Consider the following 20,257-nt stretch of genomic DNA (forward strand, 5'->3'; position numbering starts at 1 on the left):
CAAACTTTCACTGTTAAACTTAATATCTACCAATTGTCGCCCAGAGGTTTAAAAACCTGATTAATTTACAAAAAAATGTTTGAACATTAATCAGTCAGCAGTTAAAAAACATATCACCATGCAAGCTATGAAGCATGAAGGTGGAGGTGTCATGGTATAGGAATACCTGTCCATCTCGCAAAAAAATTACCCACCATGTACTGTGTACCAGACCCCAAACATACTACTGAATTGATCTATGGAAAGTTCTAGGCTTAATCTTATAGAGATATGACACAAAAGTTAACTTTTTTAAAAACTCTGTGAACGGAGGCACCATCCCTAAACTTGATATGACAATTTGAAAGATACAGATTTGCAAATGGAGAGAAAGTAAAAATGTAACAATCCTGCTCTTTGCTTTATTAAGACACTTCCTTCTGTTTGGAAAAATGCTGAGTAGTCCTGTAATTTCTGTTCTTTTTAGTACCCATAAAAATCAGGCAAAACTTCACCTTTACTGCAGTGCCCTGATTTTTGAGGTATTTTAAAAACAGCTTAAACCTTTGAGCAATACTGCCTCCTGCTGGATAAACTGGCCGAGATTTGGAAATAAAACAAGTGTTTTTATTACAATAAGAGATAAAATAAGGAAAAACACATTTTCAAAAGGACTATTCGACGTCAAGAGTACTGCACCAATCCAATGACTTCTTTTTTTATTTGTTAATAATCCAGTTTAATTATTCATTTGATGCAGCTTGCCAAATCGTATTGTGATGAGGCAAGTTGAAACAAGTTGTTCAACCGTCTACAGCTTTGTGCTGGCATTAAGCCTGATCTCAAACATAAGGCCAACAGTAACTTCATTGGAGACAACATTAGATTTTAATAAAAATATTTTTCATTGTTTGAAATAAAAAAGACAATACACTTAATGTTTATTCTGCAAAACAAAAGTAAGATTTATTTGTGGACTTTGCTGCAATAGTGTCCTATTTCTGAGTTAACAGGGGAAATATCACAGAGGGGAAAGGAGAATGCCACTTATTCTAATTGTACAATTTAAAGTTTTAAATAATACTTTCTAGTACCTTCCTGGGTGATGGAAAAAAATGCGCATCAGTTTGTATAATTTCAATGCAAATATTAAAATGAAATGAGGAGTATCTGAATTTTCAGACTAAAGATTGGGGAAAAAAACACTACTCTGTGTAATAAACAGGACCACAGGAGCAATCACAAACAATTTAAAGGAAATGTGAAACAGCTGTTATCTCTTGTCTGACACTGACACAGCTGACTGAATCCTTTGTGTGATATGGGTACCATAAGGTGATTTTGCTCTCCACTTTATGTGGTGACTAGTGTTTTTGCCTAAGGTTGTCCTTGGATCTATTTTCTTAAGTTTGCACATGTTTCATCATGGGGAAACATTTCAATGATAATGATATTTTGTGTCTCATTCAACTCTACTTAATGTGATAAGCTGTAATGTTAGAGGATATATCTAGATGGTATACAGTACCTGCTATTTATGAACAAATGAAACTTCATTATTGACCCTGAACACTGTGTATAATGTAATAGTTTGATGCATTGCACTGAACTACTCAGCCACTCCTTGAAAAACATGTTGGTTAGCTTTGACCTTAAATTCTTTGGAATTTAATTGTGGCCTATATATAAATTGCCTCTTCCTGTAACTGAATTATCAGTTAGTCTGAAGATAATCACTGAGACCTTTGACTCATCTTATCTGGATCATTGGGACAGTACCCCCTGTCTGCCCCCCCAAAAAAGTTGCTACTAAAAAAGCTTACAGACTCTAGTCTTACGTTGGACATCTTTAGCTTTGATTAAAGAATGTATTCTATATAGAATTGTTATATACGGCTCTGCAATGTCACAAGATTTATTTCCAAGATAGTGTATTGATGATGAGAGAGTTTGACCACATAGTAAAGGCTGTTTTCCAAGGAGCAAACAGCACCTCCTTGAGATTCTCAATTGGCTTTAGGTTTGGACTCTGAATTGGCCATGTCAAAGTGTGAAACATTCTTTATAAATGTAATTTGAGCCTGATGAAACCTAGAGGTAGCCTCTTTGAATATGCATGGTCAATTAGGGGGAAAGAATCTATCAATCAAAAAACCTAGTTATTCAGGTACAGTTTACAGTTGACATTAACAATCAACATTTCCATTGTAGCTTCCTTTCTGAAAGCATTCATTTTGCTTTAGAAAGAATAAGGGGATTAATAATGCTATGCAATGAAAGTATGATTAATTTAACTAAAACTTGCAAAGACTGTGTAATTTTTGTTCCAAACATCTGATCTTTATGATTTCTTTTCTTTTTTTAATTGTGCTTGTTTGTATTTATTTGTTTTAGCTCTCCTGAGGAGCTAAAACATCCCCAGAAAAGCTAACGTAAAAAGTACTGTATACATGCACTTAACGACTTACTTTTTTGCCTCCTTGCAAGATTCTTTCAGGGTGTTTCTATGGTTATCAAAACTTAAGGTGTATTTGTACTCTATAAAAGCTACTGGAACCAGAATTTCCCTGAAGGAGTAATCCCAACAGATAAATAAAGTTGAGTCTAAGTCTATTAGTTGGTATATTGGCAAAGATGTCCTAGGTGCATTTTTTTTTTACTCCTTAAAAGTCTTTATAAAAGCACTTAACTAACCTCTTCACGTTTAAAGACTTACCTACTAACTTTCTTACTTGTTATTACTTCAAGCCAGTCAAAAAAGCTGCCAAACAGGTATTACATATCAAACGATCTCAGGACATTTGGATGATCTATTATTGCCCAAACTTTAACTTCATGGCTGATGTCTTGCTTCAGTATGTCTTTGATTGTTTTGTCCCTCACCTATCATGATGCTGTCTCTCTGTATGTCATGGTGCATAGTGTGAACTACCATAAATAAGAGGATGTGTTTTCTCCATCTTCCTCCATATATAACAATGATCATTATGACTAAAAACTTACATGTTAAAGCCTGTGTTTGTGCAAACTCCAGCATGTCTCTGAAAATGGATTTATAGGGTAATCTGGATCTTTATCTATGCATCACTGTATGCAATTAAATCTAAAAATCTTTGTATGATATTTTTTTTATAAACAGGAACAATTTCCCTTTTGCAGTGTATTAAGAGAGGCCATATGCTGTTAACCGGCACTACACTGAAAAAAGCAAAAACACATTAGACAGAAATGTAGCAAATTCCTACAGCTGCAAAATAAAGTACATAACTGACTTAAAACAAGTAATCTTTAGTTTAATGTAATGCCAGAAAAAGAAAAAAGGTTTTGTAACGGTTATGGTTTTAATCTATGCTCTGGATTACCCATAATTCCAAGTTGTATTGTAAAAAAATAAAATACTCAAATACATCGTTATTTTAAGATCTTTATTGCGGTTTCAAACATATTATATTTTTTTTTACCAACCGTCTAATGAACTATACACAGTTATTAACATAGTAATTAAAAGTACCACTGTTCAAGTATCAGGTGGTTTTAAGAGGAATTTTTCACACCATTACATCTGCAAAGAGATGTCTTAGTCCACAATTTCGAAGGGGGCCAATCAGGTGTCAGTGACAGGGCCCCTAAGAGGTCGGGGGCCCTAAGCAATTGCAGTCTCTGCATACCCATAGTTACGCCACTGCCTTGCCCTTAGCGAAAAGTAGTATACTTGAAGTAAATTCTATTAAGAATACTTAAGTATAAGTATAAGTTTACTAAAGTAATACTTCTTCAAACTAAATTGGGTCATTTTTAAGTTTACAATAAAGTAAACAATAGTATAGTCAAGTACACTTGACTATACTATTGTAAAGTATATGAAATATAGTTTCGAATAAGTAAACTCTAGATGCACTGCCTGATTTTAAGTATGAAATTAGTGCCCTTTTAGTATACTTGAATAAACTACTTTTTGCTAAGGGTGACCATAACTCCTTGGTCAGACATGTGGGATGAATTTATATATTTTCACCACTAGATAGAGCTCTGATGTTATCTAAAATCCTCCTTTTGTTTCGTTTCTTTATGAAACTACCTCCACTTGTGATCCACGTGTTGTATTGTAATGAAGTCAAATTAGTGGGCTTATATTTACCTTATTTTAAGTGACATGTGAGCCTGTCACCTCTAGGGGGACTCCTCGGTCCAACAATGCGTTAGGAGCGCGCATGTGTGTTCCTGCTGTGTTAAGGATTTTTTTGGTATATAATTACTGACCTTGTCGAGACCATTAATCCTTCAAAGAACGAGCTCCAATTCTGACTGGATTGGAGTTATGAGATGAGAGGGACATGTTAGGGTTGAGAATACTTATGGTTATAATTATAATTGTGGGTGTGCATAATGATTGGTAGTTAATGTAGTGTCTTAATAATGTCAGAGTCTTTGTGCGTGTGAAAGAGGGAGGGGGGAGAGAGAGAGAGAGAGAGAGAGAGAGAGAGAGAGAGAGAGAGAGAGAGAAAGGGGAGGAGGGGGGGATCATCATCCCTGCTGAGATCCCCTCCTGCCTCTCAAACCCTCTCCTCTCCAGTCCGACTGATCCGCGTCTGAAGCGCGTCGCGCCGGCTGAACCAGATCTCCACTGCGGTGTTTGACTCTCTCCCCTATCGGATCTATTCTGGCATAGATGGATATCCAATGGTGAGTAACACACAGTGCTTGTCTTCAGCTTTTTGCTCCCATTGCGCTGCAAATCGACCTGAGTTAAAAAGTAGTCAGATTATACAGCAGTCGGAAAGAAACGCAAACAGCTGATCTGTACTACAGGCTTTCTGACTTATAATGGTCTCGGTGGAGATGAGTAGCCAGGAATGAAGCACTGCAATGCTGCTGAGCATACCTGGATAAAATAGACTCAGCTCTACTTTCCCAGTCCTCACCTGCCTTCTGCGCTGCTTGACATCCTTGGATGACAGTAAACGTTTTTCATCTGATCATGTTTGGATATCAAACATGATGAGGGAGAGGCCCCACGGACGAAACTCTCTGCAAACTACAATCACTTATCTATCAGCACATAGTGGTGATACTGAGGGATCCACTTGCAGAATCTTCAGCTCACTTCAAACTCACTTCAAGTCCAGGGTCCCACTGGGTGGTTAAAGAGAGGACATGTGAACACAGTCATCGACTTTCCCCTGCAGGCTGCTAGTGCGTCCTGTTATGTAATGCGCTTCGGTTCGGCCGGCTGCCCGCAGCCAGTCCGACAGGCCCTACACGTGTTATTGCTAAACATGTTTTCTAACATCATGGCAGAAGGACTAATTGACCGCTTCAATGTTTGGAAAACCAGAACAACAGCCTCTTCATTTTCATCGACAACGCCAGCATGAAAATCCCGATCCTAATTTGTGATACATGCATGCAGGACAGCTGACTCCAATCGGCCCATGTGATGCAGATTCAGCTCATGATATATAGCAGATGTCTCCATGCTGGCTGCAAATTATATTGCATAAGAGTCAGCTGGCATGTCCCCTATCACCCCACCACCCCCCACCAAAAACAATAATAGAATAAATAAGAAAAATAAAAACAAAACGAAAAAAGCTAAAAAACAGATAAACAATAAATGCAGATGTTATTGCAGTATAAAATAGACAAGTTATTGAATTGGCCTTTGTCTGTTTACACACTCCCCACAATCACAGTCCCTGTCATCACGTCACAATAGGAAGAGGTGTTGATACAAAGTCCATGACTCTGTATTATTATTTAGGTATCCTTGTTTGACCCAATTTGCATTAAAAAAAAGAACTGGAATAATGGATTCTGATTCAGTCTATAGAAGTAGGAATATGCATGGGCGGTTCTAGACAGGGGGCAACAGGGGCCAGTGCCCCCATAGATCATGTCCTGGCCCCTCTTATGCCCCTGTACTGAAGACATAATACTCAAAGAAATTCTAATGATGATGTACACTGGAACAGACATGGTTACTGATCCTGATCGGTTATTTGGATCAATTTCATTTTTTTTCTTTACAAATTCTGTTTCACTGATTATTTACAAAACAATAAGGTGATAGCTTCAGTGGTATTGAGATAGTTTTCATCTGCTAAATGTTTTTTTTTATAAAAAAAAAAAAAACGCTGAATTTATCAGTTTTTTTTTTGTTCTAATTCAGATTTTATAGAAAACTGCAATTTTAGCTTAAATTAAATCAAAAATTTGTAAAATTCCTAAATGCTGAATTTATATCGATCTAATAAGACATTTTTTAATATTAATTCATTTTAATTGAATAGAAATTTCACTTGCTGTTATATTGATATATTTGAATCCTTTGCACTGTTTTTTATTTCATGCTTTTCTGTGCCCCCATGAAAACACACTGGCCCCCTCCTGGCCCCCTCCTGGCCCCCTGGTACATTTGGTCTAGAACCGCCTGTGGGAATATGTAGACCTGCTTTTCTATAAATCTGAACAGTTTGTTTTATTAAGTGCTCTGAGGAATTTGTTTCATACTAAAATTGAAACAAAAGTCAACCAATAACCTATTCGAACTGTTAACTGGAGTATACAGACTATAAAACATGTCATTATCTGACCTAAGTTTTGACCTAAAGTATCTGTTTTTCAGGACAGTCAAAGCAGTAATCAACAGATTAATTGATCACTAAAGTAATAGCTGCAGCAAGGGCAGAAACAACTCATTGAATTAATCGTGATTAATTGCTTTTTGAAATAATTGTCTGTCAATATGCTCTATCCAGAACTCCTCAAGTGGAACAGTTGTAGTTTCACCTGGTTTAAAAAGTCTTGTTAAAGGAACCTTTTGCTGTCTGATTATTATTCCATTACTTAAAGAAATAATCGACTGATTAATCGATTTAGTCTTAAATTAGTTTTATATCTCCCAGTACAGAGTACATAAACAAAAATTGCATTGAAATAGTCCATTTAAGGTGTGCTCACTCCTCAGAACCACACTTGGAAAATGAAGGTGAAAAATGCCCTTGGATGGGATCCTAGCTATAACCCTGTCTCACAAATCAGGACAAGACAAAAATAAAGAGACACACCTGGGGCTGAAGACTTACAGTTTTTCATTCTTTCAAATGTTTTTATTGTTTTCGGTTGACTAACCCACAATGCTGCATCTGGTCGAAGGATACGACACAAAGATGTGGTGCAGAGCAAACCTTATTAACCCTGTTTAGAAACATCAACACATGTTAAACTACCGGTATCTGCTGTGCTGAAGAGCACAGCAGATTAAGGAGAGCGTTAAAGTTAACCCAACCCTGTTATACCTCTGAGCCGCTGAGCAAGGCACTCACAGTCCTGTAACAGCAGACCTATGTACCCAGTTACACTAGCTTTGTGTGTTTTGTTTTTGTTATCGTTAATGCTGCTGCCACACACCATGTCAGGAGGAGGTGTGTTTTGTTGTTTCAGGCTGTCATGCAGTTCCCATTTTTTTAAACATTACACATAACATGACAGGGGTGCTCACCGAGTTTTTTTTAACTAAAAAGATCTAGAGGCTGTATTTATAATTGAACTAAAACTTTTCAGGAATTAATCTGTATTTGAAATTGATATTACTAATCTGTTACTGATTAATGAATACTGATGGTTTATCTCTGCTGCAGCATCATCCGTTTTTCATAATGTTGTTGTCCTTAAGCAAAGCAATGGAATTCAGAGGGGATATCCCTTGAGACTCGAGGCCGAAGGCATGTCTTAGCCTCTATTATCCTCTTTAACTCAAGAATATGCACCAACAATGACATATTGTCTATCCAACCAGCTTTCCTACAGGATTTGGGCAACAGCAAATTAGGACCATGACAGTGGGCTATGTCACATTATTTGTTATGATTAGCCCAAATAGGACTGATTGCGGGGGATTGCTGTTAGACAGGACAAATCAATGTTCTGCAATTTAGTTCAGTTTATTCATAAAGCACCAATTCCCAGCACATGTGGTCCGAAGTCACTTTACAGAAAAGAAAAAACTTTATCCTCATTCAAATGTAGCTCCTCCTGTAGAGTTGGCAGCGATAAATAGATACAATAGCTGTCATGTAGGATAGATGAGTTTTACCTTTTAAATTGGGAGATGTTAGATTTGCATCGTTGTAATGTTCAACATCAACACTGTTCAGTTCCTCTCAATGACTCCTTATGGTTTTAAAGGCTGGAATTTGCGCAGGACAAAGCAGGCTTGAGTTGAGCTATTTGAAAGGCCAAAGGCTTCATAGATCCCCGCTTCATGACTTTATGAAGAAAATGTTATGTGAAAATGGCCATAACTCTGTGTTCAGCACTAGATAAAAGAGCTATGTTGATATCTATTTTAATAAAACCTGGATGCTTTTCATAAACCAGAATCAGATTAGTTTGCACTAAACAGAAATTCTGTAAAAGTTTTTTTTAGATTTAATAAACATCTAGTATTTGTGAAAAACATAAAAAAAGGCATGTTATTTTCTTCCATTTGGACCAGCCAAGATGGAGACAATCAAAAAAATGCCATAACACTGACTTCACTGTTCTGATTTATAAAGCCCTTAAATATTTAGTAGAGCAATAAGAGAGTATGAGCTACAGAAAAAAGGGGTGAAACAGACCCTAATTTGTGCAAATAGACAGCCCTATATTGTATCTGACTGGTCACTGAGAGTTTTACACGTGTAATATTAGCTATGTATATGAATTTAAATCAGGAAAGGATAATTTAAACAATTCTAATATTTTTTTATTTACATTTATGATAAATATAACTACATGCAGTGGTTTATAGTTTGTTTATGAACAAGTTTTTGATTTCACTGTTCATTTCCATCTTCTTCACAGTTCCACATCTTACAAAACTTTTATTATGATCTCACGTTATGATGAAAATACAATGTTGGTCACTGTTTGCTTGTGTAAAGCACCCCTCCTCCCAAAATCCCACACTAATGTAGATGGACGGATCTTCCCATCACTCATATGCATTTCAAAGTCAAAATGTGAACCAGCTGTGCATTTTAAGCAAGTCTTTCAATCACTGGTTTTCTTTTTGTGGTTGACTAACTTATATTAGAAACTGGTCGGGATCACAAACATCTCCTTCAGCGCTTTTCATGTGTGCTGTTCTCACCAATAGTGTTAGCTGAATAAGATTTGCTTATTTAGTTTAGAGGTTTTCAGTGTCCTTGACGTATGCAGTTAGTAGCCAATTACAGTTAACCATCAAAGGTAAAGGGGGGCGAGCTTGGCCAATTTACTCTCGATTGAAGAGTTCTTGATCTTTGATGATGTCCAGTCACATGGTCTTTGTTGTCAAATGAAGCACACCCATGCTTGGTCACAGATGTTAGGGGCAGATTGCTTTGCTGAAGAGAAAGCAGAACATAATCTGTTGTTTTGATCTAAAAGCCTTTACTAGTAAATCCATAAACTAAGTATTTAATGTTAAAAAATGTCTAAAAGGTCTTGCATTCATCTTTGTGGTTTGATAACAAATTGCTGGGAGAGAGAATACCATTAAAGGATACTCTGTTGTTCTACCAGAACATTTCTTGTCTGACTGTTGTAAGCAGCTGGTGTGAAAGACAGTTATTGGCTCAGTCGTTCATGTTCAATTTATAGTCTCATGAAGATGCATATACCGACACAGTATCTTCGGTTACTAAAGATTTTCAGATTCCTTCCATCTTATGCCAAAAGTGCTCTTCTGCGTTGATATCGAGAGTTTGAGGAGGTAAATAGAGCACAGTGAACTCAATTTCATATTTAAGAAACCAGATTTATATTCGTAGACTTGTGAGACAGGAAGAAGTTATCAGTAGATGGGTACTCTGTTGTCATCAAGGGATGAAAATGGTCAGAAACAGTACTTACTGTAGACAGGTTGTGGTATGCGAAAAGTGTTTCCAAGAAAATATGCACCAATAATCTTGCCTGAATTCTTGAAAAAAGTCAGGATGGACTATAAGTCTTCAAATGAGTACACCCATTTCTGACACCACCATCTGAAATTTCCAGCTAAAATTGACATTCAGTTGCCATTCATCATTCTGATCATCAGTTGCTTTATCCTGACCCTTTTTATGCTCATCCAAATGAAGGTAATTTTTTTTTGTGTGTGTGTTTGATACTTTTCAGGTGAGCCAAAGAGGTACTACTGGGAGGCTGAAACTAAAGAAAAAAGAGAACAACTCCAACTCATCGAAACCTCTAATGCCTTTGCTGACTCTGAGCTCATGTTGTGTCCTTGCTGGGATAAAGAAGTGGCCTGGCCAAAGAGCACAGAGTTTGTATACCTGTTAGAGCTCACCCAGGTGAGGGCTTTTAGCTTAAATCTGTACATCTCTCTTTAGTGACTAGAATTGTCATCTTGCCTCTTTGCATTTAATCCCAAGTTGCTCATCAAGAAGTGCTTTGCCATATACATGTGTTTGTATTTATTTGTGGCTGCATGAATGTGACTTGAGTGTGACAAAATATTTTCAGTCCATTGAATTTGGTTGTCTCTTGGTTTTCACCAGGATGTCGTGGGCCAGAAACCTCTTTGTAGGCAGAGAGGATGAGCAAAAGAAGGCATGGGGAGAGCGCAATGGCAAGAAGAGGAAGGACAGCTCTTCACTATGCAACCCACGTTACATTAGCTGCCTGAGGGATCCAGAAGATTCAGAGATCCCTAATGTGGCCCCTCAGTATTACCAGTGTGAGGCAGGTGCAAGTGGGGGCAACTTTGGCCTGCGCTGTGGCTGGCAGGAGGACCACTATGGGAAAAGGGTGATCGGAGTAGAAAATCCTGCCTTGGAGGATGGTGAACTGAAGGACAAGATAGAAGAAGAAGCAGGGGAATTAGCAGGGAGAAGGTGTAAGAAAATGACTGCTGCAGACTGCTGGAGATGGCTTCTCTGGGTTTTTCAATCCAAAAAGTTTCAGTCTGCCAAGCTGGAGCGCCTATATCAGCGCTATTTCTTCAGACTTAACCAGAGTTCTCTAACTATGCTAATGGGGGTGCTGGTGGTGGTGTGCGGAATCCAGATTGCCTTCCACTGTGTCCACACTGACCTTAGTGTGGCCTACATCTCAGTGCTTTCTGTGGCCACGGCTCTCTTCCTGGCCTTGATGGTCGTGTGCAACCGTAACGGCTTCCACCAGGACTACATGTGGATTGTGAGCTACCTGGTGATCGGGATTCTGATTGTCCTGCAGGTTTTCGGGGTTCTGATGGTTTTCCCCCGCAGTGCCTCAGAGGGCATTTGGTGGACGGTGTTCTTCATCTATATCATCTACACTCTGCTGCCTGTCAGAATGAGAGCTGCTGTTCTTAGTGGAACTGTCCTGTCCACTATACATGTTGTCACTGCCTGGCAACTCAACAAAGAGGACAAGTTCATTTTCAAACAGGTAAGAGAAGCAGATCGGCTTTGTTTTCATACTATATAAAAATGCATTACATTCTATTGATTTTGGAATAAGTATTTTTGTCTCATATTAGGATTTTGATAAAAAAAAAAGGTTTTGGTTCCCTTTTCTTAATCCTTTTTCCCATCATCTTGCTATAAGAGTCTATTTTGAATAATATCAGTGTTTAAATCAGAGTTCCACAACTGTCTGCTTTGAGAATAAGGCATATATCACGTTGCCTGAATTAAATGTTTTTTAAATTTCTTTTCTTTCTCTATGTGTTTATTCTAATCTTGTATTTATATTTAATGTTTAGCCCTAAAACACTGAAGGAAGTGAACACCAATTAACTGCATTACAGTAGTAGGTCTAAAACAGAGAGGAAATTTTAATTAACATTTTAGTGTCTTTATTGTTCAAACTTCTAGGACTGCAAAAAGACCCTGCTGGCAAAGTAGTTTCTAGCAGCTTTTAGACCTCAGCTGTTCTCAAAATTTAACAAAAAACAAAGCAATTTTGAATATACTTCTTTTTCAGATTTATGGATGTGAGCTAAAGAATAGGTCCATTCATAGTTCTCTGACAGTTGAAATGCACTGATCGGAAATATGGCAGTTGACTTTTAGTCGCAGGTTTTATAAAGCTTTGACTTGATAAAAGAGACATGAAGATTCCAATTCTTTTTTTAAGAACTGGAAACAAAACAATCTTTAGCGTCTCACCTTGGGGTTTTCTTAGGCATTCCTTGGTTTCTTTAATTAACTGTGAGATCTCTATAAGCCTGTCAGCATTTCAAGACCAAACAAATCTCATAACTACCAGAATTTAACTCCTCAATAATATAAACTAGAGAAGTCGGTGGCACTGTTCTCAGCTTCCTGTTTCCAGATGATGCATAACCCCCTCAATTGACTTGCTTCTACAGAAAGCAGTTTTCTCTCACCTATTGTTCCAACTACTTCTTACACCATGGTGACTCTAAAACTGGCTAAGTCTTCATTCAGTAACAGTTTCCACACCGAAGAGAATTGCCTTCAGCAGGACCTGGCATCAGTTAGTTTTCAATAGAGGCCAACAAAGGAGCGTGCAGAAACCCTTCACATGCCGTATTCACAGCACTGCACTGATGATGCTGTAGCGCTGTTTAATAAATGACAATTTACTTCTAGAGCACCGGGCAACATTTATGACAGCAGTAAAGACCAAGTCATGCAAGTCTTTCACCACTTCTACTGAAACGACCACGACTTCCTGTATCAAAGCTCTGCAAAGCTGACGCATGCAGCATCAATTAATGTCACATTATTGGACTGCACAGGAAATTTGGCTCCCAAACTACATTGTATTATGCAGCACACAGCCTACTTATGGCAATAAAGAGATACATGGGTGAGCTTAGTGGTTTTGGCTTTTAACGCAACATCACCCATTAGCATTTAAAAATTGAACATGCATGTGTATTTTTTTTCTACAATTCTTGCCCCTAGTTCCTTTAATAGTCACAGAATAGATATTTTAAATTTCTAATCAGGGCCAGCCAATCTTAAATTCTGCCAATCCCACCTCCTAGCCAATTTCTTGTTTCATCTTTAAAGCAGGGTTTATGCCTGATCAGTGTGCGTGGCCAAGATCATTTTGTTAAGCACCCATGCCCCCTCCATGTGGCATTTGCATGCCCAAAATTTAAGCACCACCCAACTAGAACAATTTGTAACTGCACAGGTAGTTCCAATAAAAAAAAAACATGTTGGACGAGCGACAACTCATACCTGCGAGGGTTCTGAAATATAAACACCACGGGCATCTCATGATTTAGCCTATAAATATGACCACATTAAAGAGATTGTGAAAAACTTTTGGAAATAAATCAAATTAAGGAAAAGTTGTGTACAGTATTAGGCTGTTGTTGTATATCTCTCCCACCGTGGGAGAGATATACAAAAAGTAAAAAAAAAAAAGTAAAAGTAAAACAATTTAAAACATGATAATATAAAGATAAAATTTATTTGATCTGAAAACAGTCCTGGTGGAGGCAAGTGGTGCAACATATGACAAATGACGTAAATTCTTCCTCAATTAACATGAAAACATTTTCCTTTTAAAAAATGTGCAGTTGGATAATATATGTTAATATACCCTAAAAAGGGACAATTGTATTCAATTAGTTAAAAACTAGGCCTATGATAACAGCTTACTGATTGCGAAAGACTACTACGTCAAGTCTGGAGCACTTGTAAAATATGTTCGTACCCGAGAGAAGGATAGAAATACGGGAAAATGGTGAATGTCACATTTTCACCAAATTTACTCGTACAAATGCTTTAATAATGAATTTGTGTGTACCAACAGTTCTTGCATGAGCCCACTGTGTCCCCACGTCCCATTTATGTTGATCAACATAATGAGCCTTGACACCACCCAGTGACTCTTTCCATGTGTTACTAAATGTCAGAAGAGAAAAATGTGATGGCATAGAGAATAAAAAAAAGAAAAATGACAAACATTCCCACCATGCTTGTCACCATCAACTTGAATACAACGTTGTCTCTGTGATGAGCAGTAGAAATAGCCTACTTTCTTGTCTCAGCACTATAGGACAAACATTGTACTGACTCTTCAACCACTTTATCATGTCAAAGGTGGTGTGCTAAATGTAGATAGCTCTCTAGATCTCTGCAGCCTTTCAAATTAGGTTTTTAATGAGCCCATGTTTTGTGCTGTGGGGCAGCTATGAGCAGCTCTTTGGGGATTTGTGGAAGGTCATCTGGGTTGAATGGGCCCATTTAACTGCATTGTCAAGGAATATCATGATAATGTAGCATGGTGCCATTCAGACCGAATTCCCCTAAAACAAGGAGCCTATTGTAGTTAAATGAAACAGGGTGCGGTGGGATACTGGGATTGTGCAATTCAGTTTATGGAAAACAGGATTATTACCTCTTCACTTTGGAACCAGTTTGTAATTTCCTCATTTGGAAGCACAATTGAAACATTACTTCTTTGTTTTTGTGTCTTTCCTCCTTTTGCTCCCATTTTATCTTTGTGTGGAATACACGAACACTGCTGGAAAGTCAGTTTGGTTTTACAAGCTCTCCACAGGTGTAAAGGTATTATATTCTTCCACTTAGTTTGTCATACTGCTGTATGATTAGCCAAATAAGGCAAACAAACAACACACTACATATTTGTCATTTGCATAGTCAGCAACATTGATCCATCATATTTACAGGTGCAAATGTATACAGAAGTTACCTTGGATTCATTTAAGCCAGCATGTGTTAAATAGTACTGTTTACAGTGTCCGGTGCTTGTGCTTACTGGTTTAGTTTATAAGTAGATCGGAACGATTCTTAAGGATATTAGTAAGAACCCTACTTAACGACTGAGAAACAAGTAGTTCATTCAGTTTATTCGCAGTGTCCCATGCATTTTCTCTGCCTTTTCTTTTTTTTTTATTGATTCACATTAGTATGTGTTTGCATGAAATGGAATGCTCTTTCACTATGGGGTGATACACACATTAGAGGTTATAAACTTTGGAGAAAAAAATAGCATTTTTAATTAAATATATAATCCAAATAAACACATTATTCCAAGGATGGGAATATAGATTAAAATTGTTGATGTTCTTTTGGCTTCTTAGCAACCTTTAAGAAAAAAGAAAATCATCTGCTCTGAATGTTGCCATAACTAATGGTCTGCTCTATTTGTGTTTACATAGACAAGAGGCCCTTAGTCTGGGGGTTGTGTTTGTTTTAGCATAAAAAAAAAATCAGGTATAGTAAAATTTAAAATATAGCTTAAGTTGAAAAAACCCCAAACAAATACAGAATAGAACTGTGTTACCTTAAATGTGCAGTAAAACTTGACAGCAGGGTTTGGTGCTTGCTCGGTCTCTTCATCAATATAGGGGTCCCAGACTAGAAAATCATCTAAGAACTCCTTTCCATCTGACTGAAAAATATGACGGGGGAGTGATGGTCAGTTTCCTGCTTGTCTGCTTTTGTTACACATATCTCCTAATAATAGGTGAGAGGACGTGAGTCTCAAGCGGCTCAGTCTGATGTTTACTTTGCTACGATGTTTTTTTTATTCTTTCATAATCTCCAAAAAAATTACTACTTTAACTCTGTCACATAAAAATCTAACAGTAAGAGTTTAACATTGCAATCCCTATATGTTCTGTTAAAATGTATTCTAGCAAACTCCCAACAAGTTCTTTAAAAGTTATGCTTATCCTGTTATATTCCCTTTGTTTTTATTAATGCTATTTTGCAAGCGGTACTGGAAAATGGAAGTTAAATGAAATGATTCACACTTCTATGGGAAGTTAAAGAACTGAATGCAAAATTACATTCATGGCTTCAGAGGAAAATGTTGGCTTTCAGTTCAGCTTTGTGTGGCTAAACTCCATTATGGTTGCTGTTTAAATAGACAGCAGGAACAGTAGCATAGTTTATTATTGGAACTTGTTTGCTGGAAGAGGAGCTTCAGAGGGACCAGTATATAATTTCCTTGTATATCATTAATTAAATGAGATGAGAATGTGGGGAAAATCCCCATGAAGAGACAATTCAGGATCGTTAGGCGAGGTTCTGTTGAAAAACTCATAGGAAGAAAGTATCTTACATGCCATAAATGACTATTTGTGTATCACCGTGTCCAAAACTCATAAAGGGACCAAGATAAAGCAGACTGCTGTTTATAAACCACTTCAATTAAAAAAACAATCTCAGAGGTATATGTGATTTTTATCTTGTGAACCTTTAAACTATCGTCATGTTTGCATTAAACAGTAAGTACAAAAGTGAATGGCCATTTACAGTAGAAATACAAGTCATAGCTGTTAGACACTTATGCATTCAGAATATTTCCTGTCAAATATTTCTAAGCAGAACTATCGCTGAGAAAAGTATATTGGAATGACAAGTAAAAAAAGTTCAGGTAAATTCCTAGTAGACATTTCTTTTCCACTGCTTTACCTCTACATCAGACAGAAGCTTTATATTTATTGCTCTATGGCTACAGATTCCTGACATAAGGCAATATCCTTGTAGATAACAGTCCAGTGCAAAAGGACAACTGTTAGAGCACGTTTACATAAACAGCAGGGACATGTTTTAGGTTGGAGCTGTTTAAAGATGGTAGCTGCAGCCTCCGTCACAAACTAATCTGGACTGGATCATTTACTCTAAAAGAAGAAGTATTGACAGTAGCCAGACGTGGTAGAAATACCAAAACATTGTGAGAGGAAGCAGGCATTTGGATGACAAGAGCATTTCATTCAAATGAGAGAATAAAATTCATTCATTGGAAGAAAGAAAATAGCAACAAAAGTAGAAGAAAATAAAGAAAAACCACTGGTGGATAATTATGACAAGGCATGTTTACAGAAACTAAAGAACTTAAGGAGTATATTAAATGAAGGGGCAAATGATGCCAGCCAGCTAACACAGTACAGATGACAAATTAGCTGGAATCTTTAGTGATAGCTAAAGGACATTTTAGAAGAGAAGGGAAAACAACCAGACCAGTTTGACACAATAAGGGGTCTTTGTGGCGCTCTTGTTCTAGTGCATCATCTATCATGTACCAGCCTGTTTTTCCATTTGTAGTTTTCCTGCAGAGATATTCATACCGAATCACATCAGAGGAGATGTGAAAACGACGACACAGAGGACAAAAGCAGTCTTTGTGACAGAGCTCCACCATGTAGAATGGGAGGTGGTGGTGTGGGGATTGAGTTGTTGGCTTCAAAAGTGGGGACAAGTGGAAAATCATTGATGGTGTGCGTGAAGAATATGCATGGCTGACTCACCCTTCTGTCAAAGACCCACCAGTCTCTTCTCTCTCTTTCTCTGAGTCATATTTCCATTCTTACAAAACCCTTCTCACATGGAGTGACCTTTTTCTTTCACAACAGGGTGAGATTGAGCTCTTGCTACTAGTGGGGGACTGCTTTCATTGATCCTAGCATTTCAGCGCTCTGTACAGCTCTTGCGTCTTCTGATCTGTAGGGTTTTTTTTTTCAGATAACTAGAGGGAGATGAATGTGTCGCTCTCATGAACAGCGATGTGACTCTGCTGCTGTTAAAAAAAAAGTTGCTAAAAAAAACCTACAGTTTAATCGTTCTTAAGAGAGTTGTGTTCTGCAAAGATCTGTGCAGCTTCCTTTTGGGACACAGCTGTGATTTTCAGTGATCATGATAACTATACATAACAGGATTGTTTTTCCAATACTTGATTTCTTTAGTTAACGGTAATTATATCAATGGCAATGATAGTAATAATATCTAACATACCCTTCTCTACCAGCATTTTTCCTACCCTTCCAGATTGTTTAGATTTGCAGGCAAAGATTTATTCATGGAGATTGTTTTGGTTGAAGCCCAAAAGGCTCCACTATGTCATAATTTCTCCCACTCCCTTTCTGGCATTTCTGCTTCCGGCTTTTAAATGTAAAAGTTTTTACCTCGTACTTTAACCGTCTTTATGATCTCTGTATAAGATGAATTACAAGAGTCAGATATGGAGAGGAATGAAGACCCTTAACCAAACCACTCACTTGTTGCTCTATCTTTATGTTATGTGTTGGTCTCTCTGTTGCTGCTCCTCACTTGTTTTTCTCCAAAAATTGCCTTTTTTGAGATCGGTCCATCTTTTTATCATCTTAAAAGCACCCTAAAGCATATTTGAGAATTAAACAAAGAGTTGCATTAGACATTGGGACATTGTTTTATAAGCAAACTCTGTTTTAACCCTATTCTTAACTTTGTCCCTGACCCTCCACAGACAAGAGGCCTTTAGTGTGGGGGTTGTGTTTGTTTTAGCATAAAAGAAAATAAAGCATGGGAATTTTGAAATATTGCTTAAGCTACAAAAAAGGGAAAAAAAAGTAGAAAAAGTAGAATTGTGTTATCTTAGGTATCAAAATTTTGCAGTGGGACATGACTTATTCACTTTCCTCACCTTAACCACTGCTTAGTCTTTAAAGTGTATTGATATGTGTATCCTCCAGCTGATGTTGCTTTGGTAACTTTAATGTGACTATTTAATTCCCAGCCAGTGACATTAAGCTTAAACTAGCACTATATTGACTGGAAGAAATGAGATGATTCCTCCATTTACTCGTGTCATGTTCTCTTTTGCAATCTGTTATGTATGTATTTATTTTTCCTAAAGGGTACACCTTAAAAATAATTTTAAAATGTGTATTAGAGAGGTAATAGAGCATTGTAATTATTTTTAATAGCCTGTTTTTCTAGTCTGCTTTATTTTACTCCTCCAATATAGGGTTAAAGCTTTCTCAGACCCCAACCCCCTCCAGAGACCATCTGTTCTCAGTGTTTTTGTTAGGTTTTGTTGTTCTTCAGTCGGTCCGTTGAGAAAACGTTTACCTTGACATCAGTTTTGCTTTTATACACATTTCATATGTGATATTATTACCTTCAAATCACTCACCAAGAATGGGCATCCACAACTAGGTTTACAAGAAGCTATATAAAAGTTTTTCTCTCGTGAGCGGCAGGCTAAATTTAGATCTCCCACACTTAAATAAACTCCTCCAGAGAGTAGCCATTGACAGGCAGGTCATAAAAAGATGGATCTTCGGGTTTTTGTTTTACTTTCTTTGTGGCGATCATTAGGGGAGAAACCTGTTCCTTTGGCACGTTGTTATGGGGTCAACGAAAATGCACCTTAATGGAAACATACAGATCTTGCAGCCTAACACTGTTGAGGAAGATACCAATCAATATGATGTCATGAGAGTTACACAGGCTTACATGATTTATTTAGTCTAAATCAGAATGTGAGAGCCGACACTCAACTTACTGCACCCTTTAGGCAGGGATTTATGAGCTGCACGGAGATAAGAGCAGTGAGTAAAACTCATTGGTAACTGGTGGAAAATGACCTCTGCTCTCTAACTGCAATGTTATACTAAAACCAACTAAAAATATTGATTGCTTCTTCTCTGTTCCGGCAAAAGTAAATCTAATGATCAGTCTGTGTTTTTGTTTTCTTTAACAGTTTTAAAATGTCAGTTTGTCTTATGATTGGAACGTTTTAGAGGTACAGCTGGCTTGTGATTGAAACCAAACACCCTGCAGTTAATATAATGACTCAACAACCTGCATGTTATATTATAGTCAGTTTTAATAGAGGGAGCGCTATTAAGCAGCATGTGAGGATAATGATCATTTAAAATTTCATTGTTAATTTTGAGGTTTAGGTCGAATGAGTTTGTTGATGGTTGTAATACTATGCTCATTAAAAGCTGGTATCCATATTTATGGCAGTGTGGGAAGGTACAAAATTATGCTGAAAAAAGAAATCTGCATCTTGATAAAGCTTGTCAACAGAGAGAGAGAGAGATAGAAAGTGTTCTGAAACTCCCTGGTAGACAGCTGTACTGACCATTAACTTGATAAAGCTCAGTGAACCAACACCAACAAATGACATCGTCCTCCAAATCATCGCTGACTGTTGGAACCTCACAAAGGACATCAAGTAATTAGGATTTATTACCTATCTGCTCTTTCTCCAGACTCTGGGAACAAATTAAATAGGGACATAACTTTAATGTCTTAAGAAGTCATTGGACTTATGAGAATCGGTCCCATTTTTTTTTCTCCTTACCCTAGGTGACTTTGTGTAGGGGAGACATACCGTAGATAAGAGTAAAGAGAATCTTAGACACCTCAAATTTTGATTTAGCTATGAAATGTCTCAAATTATTAGTGTTATAATAAAATTTGTGGATAGGATATATGTGAGAGTGACATCAAGCAAAGGCAGAGGAAATCTAAAAAGGCAAATGGTATGGTGCCTAGAAATAAAAAGAAATAGAAAAAAAAAATGTTACAGAGACCTGAGT

The 20,257-nt window shown here is 37.3% G+C and overlaps 1 protein-coding gene across 1 annotated transcript in view; it reads left to right on the top strand.

Annotated features, from left to right (window-relative positions):
* Positions 1 to 4,526: 4,526 nt before the first annotated feature.
* The window catches only part of LOC107095164 (adenylate cyclase type 6-like), a 46,637-nt gene continuing 30,906 nt past the window's right edge, over positions 4,527 to 20,257 (top strand). The window contains exons 1-3 of the mRNA XM_015391153.1: positions 4,527 to 4,662; positions 10,123 to 10,298; positions 10,506 to 11,379. Of these exons, the coding sequence (XP_015246639.1) occupies positions 10,507 to 11,379 (873 nt within the window). The 5' untranslated portion in view covers positions 4,527 to 4,662; positions 10,123 to 10,298; position 10,506. The remainder of the gene's footprint in view (positions 4,663 to 10,122; positions 10,299 to 10,505; positions 11,380 to 20,257) is intronic.

The sequence above is a fragment of the Cyprinodon variegatus genome, unplaced genomic scaffold (assembly GCF_000732505.1).
Source record: "Cyprinodon variegatus isolate N-32 unplaced genomic scaffold, C_variegatus-1.0 Scaffold526, whole genome shotgun sequence".
NCBI classification, from domain to species: domain Eukaryota; kingdom Metazoa; phylum Chordata; class Actinopteri; order Cyprinodontiformes; family Cyprinodontidae; genus Cyprinodon; species Cyprinodon variegatus.